The sequence below is a fragment of the Rhea pennata genome, chromosome 6, assembly GCF_028389875.1.
Source record: "Rhea pennata isolate bPtePen1 chromosome 6, bPtePen1.pri, whole genome shotgun sequence".
NCBI classification, from domain to species: Eukaryota; Metazoa; Chordata; class Aves; order Rheiformes; family Rheidae; genus Rhea; species Rhea pennata.
The window spans coordinates 2,680,487-2,693,382 of NC_084668.1; the positions used below are offsets into that span (position 1 = coordinate 2,680,487).

The 12,896-nt window shown below is 44.2% G+C and overlaps 1 protein-coding gene and 1 long non-coding RNA gene across 5 annotated transcripts in view; one reads left to right on the top strand and one right to left on the bottom strand.

The window, feature by feature from the left end:
* Positions 1-3,305: 3,305 nt before the first annotated feature.
* The window catches only part of LYPD6 (LY6/PLAUR domain containing 6), a 42,400-nt gene continuing 32,809 nt past the window's right edge, over positions 3,306-12,896 (bottom strand). For 2 of the 4 annotated variants that reach the window (XM_062579228.1, XM_062579229.1), the window contains exons 4-5: positions 8,375-8,505; positions 5,047-6,792 (exon numbers count right to left, since the gene is read on the bottom strand). In XM_062579228.1, the coding sequence (XP_062435212.1) occupies positions 6,631-6,792; positions 8,375-8,505 (293 nt within the window). In that variant the 3' untranslated portion in view covers positions 5,047-6,630. Of the gene's footprint in view, positions 3,697-5,046; positions 6,793-7,915; positions 7,944-8,374; positions 8,506-12,896 lie in introns of those variants that run through there. The other 2 variants (XM_062579230.1, XM_062579231.1) reach the window with 2 other exon arrangements.
* LOC134142312 (uncharacterized) lies at positions 9,634-12,813 on the top strand. Its single transcript, XR_009958822.1, has 3 exons — positions 9,634-9,793; positions 10,839-11,159; positions 12,343-12,813. It is a non-coding gene; the product is annotated as an uncharacterized LOC134142312 (long non-coding RNA).

Here is a 12,896-nt window from a genome sequence, read left to right on the forward strand (position 1 = left end):
TTCTCTCCGGTGCTGGGTAGGAAGAGCGATTTTCAACCCGTGAGCATCTTGTCCGCTGGATCCGTGGGTGTCGTGTCCCTGCCACCACCGCGGGGGCAGCTCGCTCCGGCCGGGCTCACCCGTGTCCCCGCCGCCACGCGTGCCGTGAGCGGAGGAAGCGTTAGAAGACGAGTCTCGGTGCCTCCTGCGCGCCGTTCCGGCATCGGCTCTATGGGGATTTCGTTGCGTTGATACGGGATAGGCGCGACGACGTTGGAGACATCCTGCTGGTTTAGCCTAAACCTTGTAGGCTGGAGCTCCCTGAGGTGAAGTGGGTAAATGTTACTTGTCTAACACCTGACAAAATCTTTATAACGGATAGAAACCTTAATCCCCCTAAATACATAGATGTTGGAATAGATATATTTAAAATGCTTTCAAATGTATAAAGTGAATGCTTAATGGAATAATTCCATTGGATCAGTCTGGAAAGTGGTTGGCCCTTAAGGAGAGTCTAAATGGATTTAGGGATTAGTTTAAGGAAATTAAATTTGTTCTATCCATGCAGAAAAGAGCAAGGAATAACTGGTGCAAGAACCAATCCGACAGCCTACGGAGGTTGGCGTCGCAGAGTGCGTCAGCCAGGCGAGCAGAAGTGCGCGGCGCTTCGGCACGGAGGGCACCAGTGTGGGGTGGGAGGGGAAGGCTTGCTGGGGACTTTGGCGGTCATAAATCAACAGATAAACCCCAGGGCTGGCAAGGACTGAAACTGTAACAGGCAAGGTTACGAGCGGCAAGGATTACAACTACTGACACAACCCCGTCGGTCTGGGTGCAGGTCACAGGAACACCCAGAGGCTTTGTGTAGTGGTGGCCAAGACGAGGACAACTGAGCTACGCAGTAAAGCTGAACCGTCTTTAGCATCACCGAGCTCAAATGCGCTGCAGAAATGGAAGCAAAGCGCTCGTGAACTAACAGCTGCCTTCAGGCCCCTGGGCTGCAGCCCAGGACGGTTAGGATTGAAGGAATGAGCTCAAACAAGTGCTGTAAGGCTGGGGTGCCCTGAGGCTTAAGCTGTCCGTGAGTATGGAGCAGTGGCCCTCAATGCACCGATGAAATGGGAGACCTAAGGCTCTTATCACAGAGATTTCTGAAGATTCAGCGGGGTTTGGGGGAAATTAAGGAGAGGTATGTTAACGTATTCTAGTCAGCTTACAGCAGTAGTGTAAACTGCATTTATTCGGCCAAAGCTGTGCTAATTGGGGCTGTAAGCCTCGAAAGGGCTGTTTCCACATGCCCTTGCTCAAGTTCAGCTACTTCTGGGTCCCTCTGTCATCTTTGACTGTGCCCTGTGGCACCCGAGGCACTAAAATAGCTTTTTTTATGCCTGTTGTTGTGAAGCGCTGCCTTGGGCTAGGCCAATACCATTATTGTCTAGCTGGGGGCGTTGGGGGAGCAGGGATGTCCTAGAGAAGTTTGTGTTACTGGCTTGCAAATTCTTAACGAACCTCCAGTTTAAGCTGCCATCAGTTCTTTTCCTTCCTTTCTAGGAGCGAACTGTTGACATCGCGACACGTGAGTACATTTCCTGACGCGCTAAGTGTACAGGGTTAGTTATGCTCTGCAGGCCTCTCGCCTGCCTTACTGGTTTCTTGTTGTGATATCCTTGTAAATGTTGGGCCCCTCCATTGCTGTAGCTTCACCTTGTGCTGCCAGGAGAGCCAAGATCAGCCTTTCCCTCTGCTGAAGTGGTTGGTGATCCCGCTTTTGGCAGGTTCTCTAGTTGCCTGCCAGGCCTGTAAGGATAACGAGTAACGAGCATTGCACAGGGCCACGCAGAGTCTTTGGAAACGGTGCCAACAGCAACCTGGAGCTCCTTGAGGTCCATTCTTAGGGTAAACCATAGCAGAAAAGAGGAGAAACTGCCTTCTGTAGCTCCGTTAGAAATGCCTACAGGAGGGGGACTTTTTTAAAAAAAGAAAAAAAAGCTTGATATTCTTAGTGAGGTTCTGCTTTAAGAATTTCTGGAAATCTTCCACTGAATATATGATTTTTCCTGTAGACAAACCCCTTCTGAGGGAGCCTTCTCTCGCCTCGGTCTCCGATGTGCTGTAAACAAGACACTCATTAACTGTTCTGATGGTAAAGTTTAGCTAAGATAAACCTATGTTTTTTTTTTTTTTTTGTTTTGTTTTGTTTTTTTCCTTTTTTCCTCCTTTCTGGCCTCTGTGTGATGTTTTGGCTCCCAGCAGCAGCTGGACATATGATGTAAAAGTTTGAGATTTTTGTATTTGTTCATATGAAAGATAAGTGCTCTCACGATATTTTAGGATCTTAAGTATTAGCTAGTTGCTACTGACTGATTTCTAGCTGTCTCAAAACCTGTCGATAACCCTTGTACTTCAAGTTTCAAGAACAAACTGCTATACCTAAGAAATGAAGAAACTGGACAAAACTAGTAATCTCACTTCTGTACACTGTGAGTGTGAGAGAGGAACAGAGGATTTTTCAGTGTTGCCCCATACTACATATATATTCTTTTATGTATGTTTTTAACTTATCTATTTTAGACCTTTAACTCTGAGATTTATCCTCTTCACATTATCTGTAATAACTTTGTCAGAGTTACAGAAAACTTCCTTAAAGCTTGTTGAGAAAAGGTGAGGGAAAAGAGGCCCCGTGGGTCACACACAAGACAGCAACAACTACCTCAGACTTAACTCTCTTAAATGCATAGTGTGTGTGTATATGATATATATATATATATATATATATATATATATATATATATATATATATAAAATCGTAGCAGTAAGTGCACCAAACTTCCCAGCTGCCTGCCTTGGCGCTTTATTCCACAAAGCTCTGGGGTTTGTGGCACTGCGCTGAAGGGGATACCGAAGAACCAGGAGACGTGCCTGCTCGAGGGCATCTCCGGACGCGCGGGGTCCGAAGCGTTGCAAGGCCACGCGCGCAGCTACGCACGTGCTCCTGCTGCTCGGCTACAGACTTCAGTTCTCCCCTGCCATGGGAGCTAAACAGGAGGGAGTCTAGTCCTGCTCCCACGGGAGCTTCAGCAGAAGCTTAAACAACAGAAATGGAAATACGCTAATTACAGCTCTTTCCTTCTTGTTAATGGGACATCACAGAAATGGAAAAGGGAGGAAGGGAAGGAGAGGGTGGTTTTTCGGAGCAGGAGGAGAGGATAACAGCTCACCAAACAGCAGGACTGCTGAAGGCAGTTGTAAAGCTGCACTGTTATTAGCCGTATCACACCTCATCTGAATATTTAAAACATTTATTTATACAAATGTACAGCATTTACAATAGTTTTAAAAAATTAGACATTTAAGAGAAATATAACATTATATAGAGCCTACAAATAAATATGGTGCAGCTCAGCATTTATATGTTAAAAAAAAAAAAAAAAAAAAAGCCGTAAATCTGCAGGCAGACTGGGGCCACCGGCGCTCTGGAACCCTGAACCACGTACAGGTTCCCTACTTGTTTTCAGTTAAGTAAGTAGTTAAGTTGTTCATACTCCAGGTAAGACGGAGCAGATTACTTGGACGGCTGCTTGCCTTGCTGGACACCAGGCCAGGCTGTTTCTGGGACAGGGCTGGAGCCGGAGGTGGCAGCCTTGTCTGGCAGTGCTAGCGGCTTTTTTGCAGGGCATAGCTCTGGCTCGCCGGTGGGCTCAGTCAGGGGAGATGGACCTGCAAAGCAGAAATACCGTGACGCACTCCAGCTGCAGCAATACCACATTAGCTCCGAGCAATGCTTGTCACACGCTTGCGAATGGCTCCTGCTCAGCTACTTTGCAACGTGTAGTTGTGCCAAGAGCAGCAGCTGGCCAATACCTCAGGTGAGACGTAGTGTTCACAGGCAAGCTAGCTTTTTCTTTTTTTTTAATCCTATGCCTGAGCAGACAGCATTTAGCCATCTACCTTAGCATACAATGAACCACAGCTCTGAATACCTATTTTTCTCCACTGAGTACAAAGGAAGGATAAATAACTAGCGTGGTTTCATACCTCTATGCAGACAGATAACCACATTGATCAGTGGAGTCCCAGTCTCTGCGGGTAGAGCGCACTACGGTGCCCAGGAGAGGTTTCTGCTCTGCCTCAGGTTAATCTAGACCCAGCGTGAAGACAGCCTCTGCCGGGCTATTAGTGCACACACAAACTGTGAGATAGCATTTGACCACACGTCACCTCGCTGTAGGTACCAAACCTTTCAGCGGTGTTAGTAGGACTAAAGTCTAATCTTTCTTTCCTTGTTAGGAAAGCCGTTTCTGCAGCCTAATCCAGGTGGTTATACGTATCTAGCTCAGAGTTACCATACCACAGGTTACAGCTAGTGAGTTGTATTAAAGTGTTCTTGTGTTAGATAACTGAACTGGCAAGTACGTGGAGAAATACAGGGAGACCATTTGCAGAGAAATCTGATGGGAAACAACAAGCAAGCAGAAACCCAGCTGTAAACTACTGACTAGGGCATTCGGTGCGATCAGGAGGGAATTTCTGCTGGTAATGGACCTTAACGACTGCCCCTTAAATGCACGCGTTTAACTGTAGGGCCCAAAATCCAAACACGTAAATCCTCCAAACGTCCAGCTTGGCCGCTGTAACCACCAGGTCAGCTTTCGGGAACTTGCGGCGCCCTGCTGCTAAACGGCCACGTGCGCTATGGGCTAAGCTTCGAGCACAGGAAAGCCTAACAGAGAGGTCGTAGACAGAGATGTTTACAAAGCATTTAGATCCCAGATTTGCTTCCTTTTTGTGTGTTTCACTGTATAACTGTAGAGCATAAGCTTATTATAACTTGATAAAGTGCACGTTCCCTTGGAAAACCACTAACCAGAGCCTAGCTTGTAAAAGAACAATTCACAACTATAGCGTTTCAAAAAAAATCCCTCTAAAAAAAAAAAGTTTGATTTCACTTTCTTTAAAACAAGTCCATGGACTCCCTGCTTTTATTACTGATCTTGCAAAACAAAGTTGGTTCTTTTTTCAATAGTAAAATATTACATTTTTTTTTAATAACTTATATATTACAGACTTGCAAAACAACCACTTTGGCAATATCAATATTAAGAATTTTTAAAAACACTTTGGATCCTACTCAACATACAAAAATAAATACTGTAGAAATTATTCCCAAGCAAAATAAGAAATACCAGGCATAGCTAGTAATATCCCATATTACAAAATGGGAGTGTGTTAAAGAAAATATAATAACAACAACAGAAGCTGTTCGGAATCAACTCTGTTCCACATACTGTGGCTATCGGTCTCCTCATGCAGACTGTTATCACCTTTCATATCTTTCAGTTCGACCGTTTCAGTTTAAAATTCCTAATAATAACCTCACTTATTCTGCACATGTGTATCTGCCTGAAGTCAACAGGAATACGGACTATATGAACTCTGTGTTAATTGTTGCTTCCAAGTTTGGAAACAAATCTGACTAGTATTAATCCATTTTAAAACCACTATTGTAAAAGCTGAGCTGAGCTGATCTGGTCACTCTTCTTCCTTTAATTCCTGACATTTGACACACAGCCGTTAGGAAGTGCGTACACAGACTCAGGGCAGTGTGTATGTACCCATCATTGGAGCCTTTGGCAGGATTATTCATGCTTGTAATTATACTTGAAATTTAACTGCTTTGCTGGATTGGGGCCAAAGTGTCATCTTGCATTGACTGGATGCCAAAACGTGAAACCATAAAGCTCTGATACACTGAAAGAAAGACCTGTGCTGGTTGGTGTGCAGTGCTGTTCCAAACCTGACACGTGGACAGCCCTTAACCCACGGTCCTCCGTCTACCAGGAGGTTAAGAGCCTGCATATCCATCTACCCCTGCAGATTATGCTTCAAGAGCAAAGTGCTTAGATATTTTTTCTGCTTTGCTTTATAAATTAAACAGATCTTGTATATGTCTGATGATGCAAGTTCATGTTGTTCTACTGAGTTATTATGGGGCAGAGACTCCTCCTGCGGGTCCTGGCCTACCTCAGGGAAAGCAGCTGGTGCTGCCATGGCCTGGTTCGAGCTGTTACTGCCAGCAGCTCCATTTGAACTTGCCTCTCCTTCCAGCATCCTTCTACATTGCCATAAATCCCTGGGTTTTTTTCTGAGAGAATGCAATAAGGGGAGATTTGGGAGACTACAAAGGCACAATATCTATATTATTTACTGTATGTTCTCAAACCAGGTTAACAAGACACCAGAGCTATTGCTGTAACAAATTATCGCAACAAGGAAGTGTCTCATGAATGGATGATAACAGTAAGTGGCAGGGATAAAGTACATTTAAATAAAACTTTTTTCATGGAGAAAAGACAGATGTTAAGAAAAAAAAGGTGTGCATTGGTCTAAGCCACAGATTGTGAGAACATTTTGCCTGAGTTGCTACAGAAAACAGTGAAGAAACTTAGGTTTTTTAATCCCTTCAGATACAGCTACCTACCAGAGTCACTAGGTCATCATTGACAAAAATAAAGGAAAACCAGTTTTTCAAAGACACTTCCAAAATGTAAGTAAGTAAGTCCTGAGAATGTATGAAAAGGTTGAACATTCATGCAAATGTTTTCCTCCAGTTAAACTTTCTTGACTCGACACATGTGGCAGCATAACCCAATGCTATGACATAAATACCAACAAGAGACACACTGTTGTTAGTATTGCATGGTGTGACAGTCTTTTTGTTTTGTTTATGGGGGACAGTGTTGTAAATACCGCATCTGTTGTATTTCTTGGCAGTGGCAAATTGCAGATGCTTCCTTCACAGCAGGAAGTACAGATCTGAAAGAAATAAGGTGTTAACTCAGTTATTCTTTGAAAAAACACTAATTCTATTGAATAGAGTGGAAATAATGATACTTGCAAATCAGCAGAGGCCACTTTTGTTTTTGTTTTTTAATTAATTTAGACACCAATTTAACGAGCACATCCACCTATACAGGAGCTGACCATGGGTGTCCCTCGCTTGCCAGCTGCGCTAGAGGAACGACAGCGTGCAGTTACGATTCCCTTGCCTCAGTCTGGTCAGGCTGACGACTCTGAATGTGTTCACCACCATCGGTGTCAAGAGTAACTAAGGCAAAATGGGGTGCGAGGGGAGAAGCTGCCCTGTTACAAGCTTTCTTTAGATCAGATTTTGTCTAGTGCAAAGAAGACATCCATTTCAAAGCAGTTTTTTTTTTACCCCCTCAAAAAGTAAATGGATGGAAAAAAAAGTTTGGTTGAAGTAGAGCTCACAGGCCAGAACTCAAAGAAATCAGTATTTATTTATATAGACTGTTTTTCTGTTGCCCGTCACCTAGTACCTAGGCATCAGACTAACAAGCAATTCTTGTGTCAGTTCAGAAGTGCTACTTCAAGGCTTATTACAATATTCTAGCAGAGTGCCGGGGTTTTAGCGCAACAAGACCACTCATGTACCAAAGACTCAGAAGGCATGAAGTTAACCTTTTGTTTTTGCAGACCCATGGTTCATCTTACGATTTCATTTTTCTCTCTATGCATTTGGGGGAAAAAAATGCAGCAGCTGCCACTGTCGTTCCCATTTTTCCCCCTTTACGTTGCGAGTGGGAATGAAGATGACTTGCCGACTGCCAGCTGCAAAGGGCGCCCGTGCGAGCTTGGTTCCTCCATCAGCTGGAGCGCTGTGGAGCAGGAAGGGGGAGCGTGCAAGGCTGGCACATCTAGTTTCTCCTTTCCCTAGATGCCAGGAGCACTACTGGTTTTGAACAAAGTTCTCTGCTGTTTCCTCCCGTTAGGAAGGGGCACAGGAGTTTCTCCAGAATAGATGTTGCTGTGCTTTGTGGAGCCTCCATAAAGGATACTAATGGTCCCAATGTACAAAAACACAAAAAGGAATGCAGTTTCTCTGGTAATTCAGAAAGCTGTTTATTTTAACCTGTTGGGCATGTTCAAAAAGGTTGACTATTGTCCTTAAAAAAAAATTATAAGTATTCATTCAGATATAAGGTGTCTATTCCTAAATTTAAGGGTTCCTGCCCCCACCCATTTCAATAAGAAAAGCAACAGATTGTCAGAGGGCATCAGGTATAGAATAATATGCTGAATAGATTGGAATAAACACAGTGTAATACTAAAGGCAAAACAGTTCTCAAAGAGAAGAGAGTGTTTTTTCCTCTAAGGTGCTGGCAGGGTAGTTGCTTAAAGAGGGCTTTTTTTTTTCCTTTCTTTCTTTCTTTCTTTTTTTTTTGGCTTTATTTCGTAAATACAGCACTAGAACTCATCAAGAACAGAAATGCCATTTTTGACAATGGTTATAGAGCCTCTGAACAAGTCAGACTTCTGGCTAATTCTGCCCAGCTTTACACTAGAAAAACAAAAAGGGAGTATTTTCTATTCTAACCTTGTATTCTTCATGTTTTACGTATGTGCATCCAGTAGACAGACAGTCCTCTAATGGTACACAACGTTTGGTGACTGATACACTTTCTCCAGTAACTTTCATTATGTGTTGGCTAAAGCAGTATCTTGTACCTAGAAACAGAAAAAAATTTGTTTTCCCAGCAAATTCAGAGTTGGTGATATTCTACAAATAGGAAAGAAATAGGAAAGAAATCTTTTTGAAACCTTAAGATTTCAAGAAACAGGAAGAATTTTGATGCGTCTATTACAGTAAGTAAGCAAGCCTAAGTAATTACACAGCTGTACACACGCACACACTGCTACCTGGAACCGGGAGGAAGTTTTGTTTTAATACTAATGTGGGTGTGTACTTCACAGATAAATTAAATGTGTGCACACACATGCACTAGACAAATTACAGTGAGGTGCAGCTAAACCTCTAAAACCTTTTATGTCATTAGTTTTATAAGAATTACCTTCAAAAATGAAAGCTTGCAGTGTCTGTTTACAGCCGAAGCTTTCACGCTTCTCATTTTCATAAGTTTAACTTTTTTTCCTAGCTTCATGTGCGACCATTAAGTCCTTAGAAATACCTAACGCACTGTAAACTGACGATCCCTTTTCTCTATTTCAATGGACTGTGCAAGTTGTCCTTCAATGTTTGCACTCTAACCCTGGCTCTCTGAGCTTCCTACACAGCCCTGAGTTGCTCAGTCAGCTGCTCTATCCCTCAATTTATCATTCTCAAAGTAGTGGCAAAGGACTAGCAGAACAGCTGGGGTGATCTGTGCAGTGCTCAGGTTCTGGAAAGGAGCCCTTCTGCTGTGACTGTGCCCCCGATACTTCCGCTGCAGCTTCATTTCTGCGTCTCCTGCAGCCTCCTTAGGCCCAGAGGCCCAAACCAGGATCAGCAACAAATATTGTGGTTGTCCTCAGGCTGGAAGGAATTTGGTTTTATTTCATTCTTTAGCTTTCAGAGGGAACTTGAAGGTCCTACTCCCCTGGCAGCCTCCCAGCAGTGCCAGATGAAAACGCTGTATTTTCAACAGGGGAAACATTCCCTTCTGTATTTCTTCTTAATTTTCTACCTTGTTTCATATTAGTCAACATTATTCTTGATGCAAGTGTTGTTTTCACAGGGCAGAAAAAAAGGATTCAGTTAAGTTGAAGTGACCATTGCTGCTCAGCAATTCTCTCTCGCAGGCAGAGCCCTGCATATGTCCCACGTTTAGGCATTCGGCGGCGGCAGCGGGAGATTACTGAGTGACCGTGCTATTCACTCAGACGTCTGTCGTATCTCTGACCTGCTCTTAACAAAAGCCTGATAACCACAGCAAACGGACTTATCATCGGAGGGGTGACCTGCTCGGCGGGCTGCCGGCTTTCCAACGCGCGACGGCCGCAACGCAGAGCGCTTCAGGTGCGTGCCGGGCTTTCCCCGAGCCGCTGGGCTCCCCCAGCTCATAGGGAGAGGAACGGTCCGGAGGGCCCCGGGACGGCCCGGGGGCAAAGCAGAGCGGGGGTGAGAGGCAAGTGTAACCTGTAATTACTGCTCTGGAGCTGGTGAGGTCTTGGGGAGGTGTGGAAGGGGCCTCCAAGCTGAGCCTAAGAAGCAGATGGGCCCATCAAATGTAAAACTTTTAACTAAAATAATACAGAAATTTAGAGCAATTCAAATAAGACATTGTGGCATGAAATTCAATGTTGCTAAGTATTGTGGTGTCCAAGCCGGGCAGGAATTCTGCCACAGAGTTAAGGACAGACTAATACTCACCTTTTTCTCTGCTCTACTGCAATTTCCTCTTTAAAAAGCTTTCTATACAGTATGGAGGACGAAAACTGGCCTCTGTTGTATCACACCAAAAACTCAGGGATTGTTTTTTTTCCTTCCAGTGTTTCTGTAACAGCCCTTCAGAGGCAGGCTGAGTATGCTGCTAGACTTAAGGCTCTCCAACACTTTCCATTAGCTGAGCATTTGGAAACGAGATCCTAGTGCTACGCGATTATTTGGGGGATGTAGATATAATTTATAGGTTGCTGTTTGAGATGGTAAATTTGCTGTTATCTCATCTGGTCTGCTTCCCCCACTGCTTTCACACTGGACCGAAATGCCAACTGCCTGAGGACAGACAGATTTTCAGGGTTGTCAGCCTGCACTGCCCAGGAGGAAGACTGGCTTTCCTCGTTAGAGCTCCAGGCACCGGTCACCTGGCCAGAGAAGTGCTTTATCTCCGAAAGGCAGTGAGTTTCCCTGATGCACAGAATGATTTTTCATTAGCTGCTTTGAAGCAAGGAGGAGAAGGAAAGCACAAGCAGGCAGCGAGCCGCGGGGAGGAGAGAAGGCGCCACGTGCACCAAAACGGCCGTTTGAAACGGCTCCGTAAATCAGATTCCCAGCGACCAGTGAGCAAAATACCCCCGTGTAACGGTGCCGACCTAAGTTGTCTTTTCTATTTCCCTTCCAGCTGTGTAAAGCTTTTGTGCCATCTATATCAAGGGAGGTTGCAGTGCGATCGTTTGCAAAAACTGCTCGATGTGGTTCAGCTATGAGGTAGCTCCAAGAAACTATACAGAACAGACCGGCCCAGCCCAGGCTGCCAGAACAGTGCTGACCTACAGCAAAACGCACCAGCTTCAACCCGCCTGCTCCCGGTGGGCCACCTCGTGGGCCTCCTCCTGGAGCATTAAAGGGAGGACGGCTACAGAAACTGGGAGTCGTGTCACAGGCAGAAACCTAGGCTAAATTTAAGTAAACCAGACCCAAATGCTGAGACACAGCAGGCCTGGTAAGCATCCAGCAGGAGAAATTTGATCTCTCTGCCTTAAGCTGGGTACTGACACTCTGAATCTGGTATTTGGCTCAAAGTCACACACTGACTTTGAGAGCCGACTTCCCAAACGGCTGCTACTTCAGCAGCAATCATCCATCTCACGAGTTGTCAGTTTGCCTACAAAACATCCAGAAATAGAGTACTGGGATATTTTACATGCAGTATTTCCATACAAACTAGATCACTAACAGTCTCTGCTTGAGAGGAGTGTAATAAATAAAAGAAAACAAGCTTAATGCACAGCAGGAAATTTTTCTTCTAGGACATGCCTTTTCGCATGTCTGTTCAATACAGGGATTAATGTTTTAACTAGCCATTTTAATAAATCTTGTTATACAACAAAATATGGTTCCTTTTAGCAAGTCCTACTTTATAGTTTACTGGAAATGCTTTGTTTTGCTTCTTTTTAGTAGCATTCTGGTTAAAAAAAATTATAGCAAATGTCAGGATGAAATTTTCTCATCTTCTACCACCATCTAACACAATCAAATCAACAAGGCTTCAGATCACTGCAGCAAGGGAGGCAACACCATAGATGTACCCACCTGACTCCTAGAGATAGATAAGGTAATTAGCTGAGCAGATAACCTCAGGCCTCCAGAACACTCCTGGAGTCATACTTCAACTCTGAGGTTATATTTAGGAGGCTTCCTTACTAGAACTTTAAATTACTTTTGAAAATTAAACCAACAAAGAGAAAGTTAGCTTAATAAACAACTTTCTTATGTTCAAATATATTAGTAGCTTGTAAAGCTAAGACATCAAACCAAAAGCTCTCAGTAATTTGGCATCCAAAAGGAATGACTTCTATGGAGTAGGAACAGAGGAAATTATCAGTCTGCTTCTAGTTTTACTTCCCTTGCAATAGCAGAGTAGGACAGAGCATTAGAGCCACAGGTGCCTGTTCCCTTTCCCCAGTTCCCTATTCATTTAAAACAGTAACACTGTCTCCAGTGACTCCTTAATTACAATAGTGTAGATCATCAGGACCAACAAATTTCCATTCATTTAAAACCATTTTTAACTAACGACAAACATAATTCTCCTTTCTGTTAAGTAAAATCATATAGTGTGTGTACTCTGAATGCTTTTATGGTCTGCATCTTCCTTCTCATCTGTTCAAAATCTCTGTTTTTAGGTCACTCATTAGCTATATTTGAAGACAGTCTGAACCCAAATTGCTCCAAGGGAAAGAACACTGTGCTCCGGCCTTTGCAATTAGATTTGCTCAACACGAGGAACGTGCCCGACCTGACACGAAGCTGGGGTTATTCCGCGAGTGCCCTGTAAAGCCTTCCCGCTTCCAGGCGGGACCTGGGAAGCGGCGCGCGACGTGCTCTGCTGCCGCTCGCTGGGACCGGACGCCTGCGGCCGAGTTGGTGGCTGCGCAGCAGAGCCCGGACACGCGGCTTTGGTCTGCCCCGACAGCCAGAAAGCAGGGACACGCAATGGATTTGTGCTTCGGACACGGCTCCAGGGTACAGGGTGTCTCAACGCTCCCAGTGCGAGGAACACACTGTGCCTTGCCTAAAACGTTACCTGATACCATCAGTTTAAGGAGATAAGAAATCCTTTGTTATAAAGATTAAAGATAGACTCAGAATTCCAACTAGCCCATTCTCATCTCTGAAATCCTGTATTTTCTGAATCTATAGTAAGGGAAATGTAAGCATTTGTTCTTATTTTTATCTA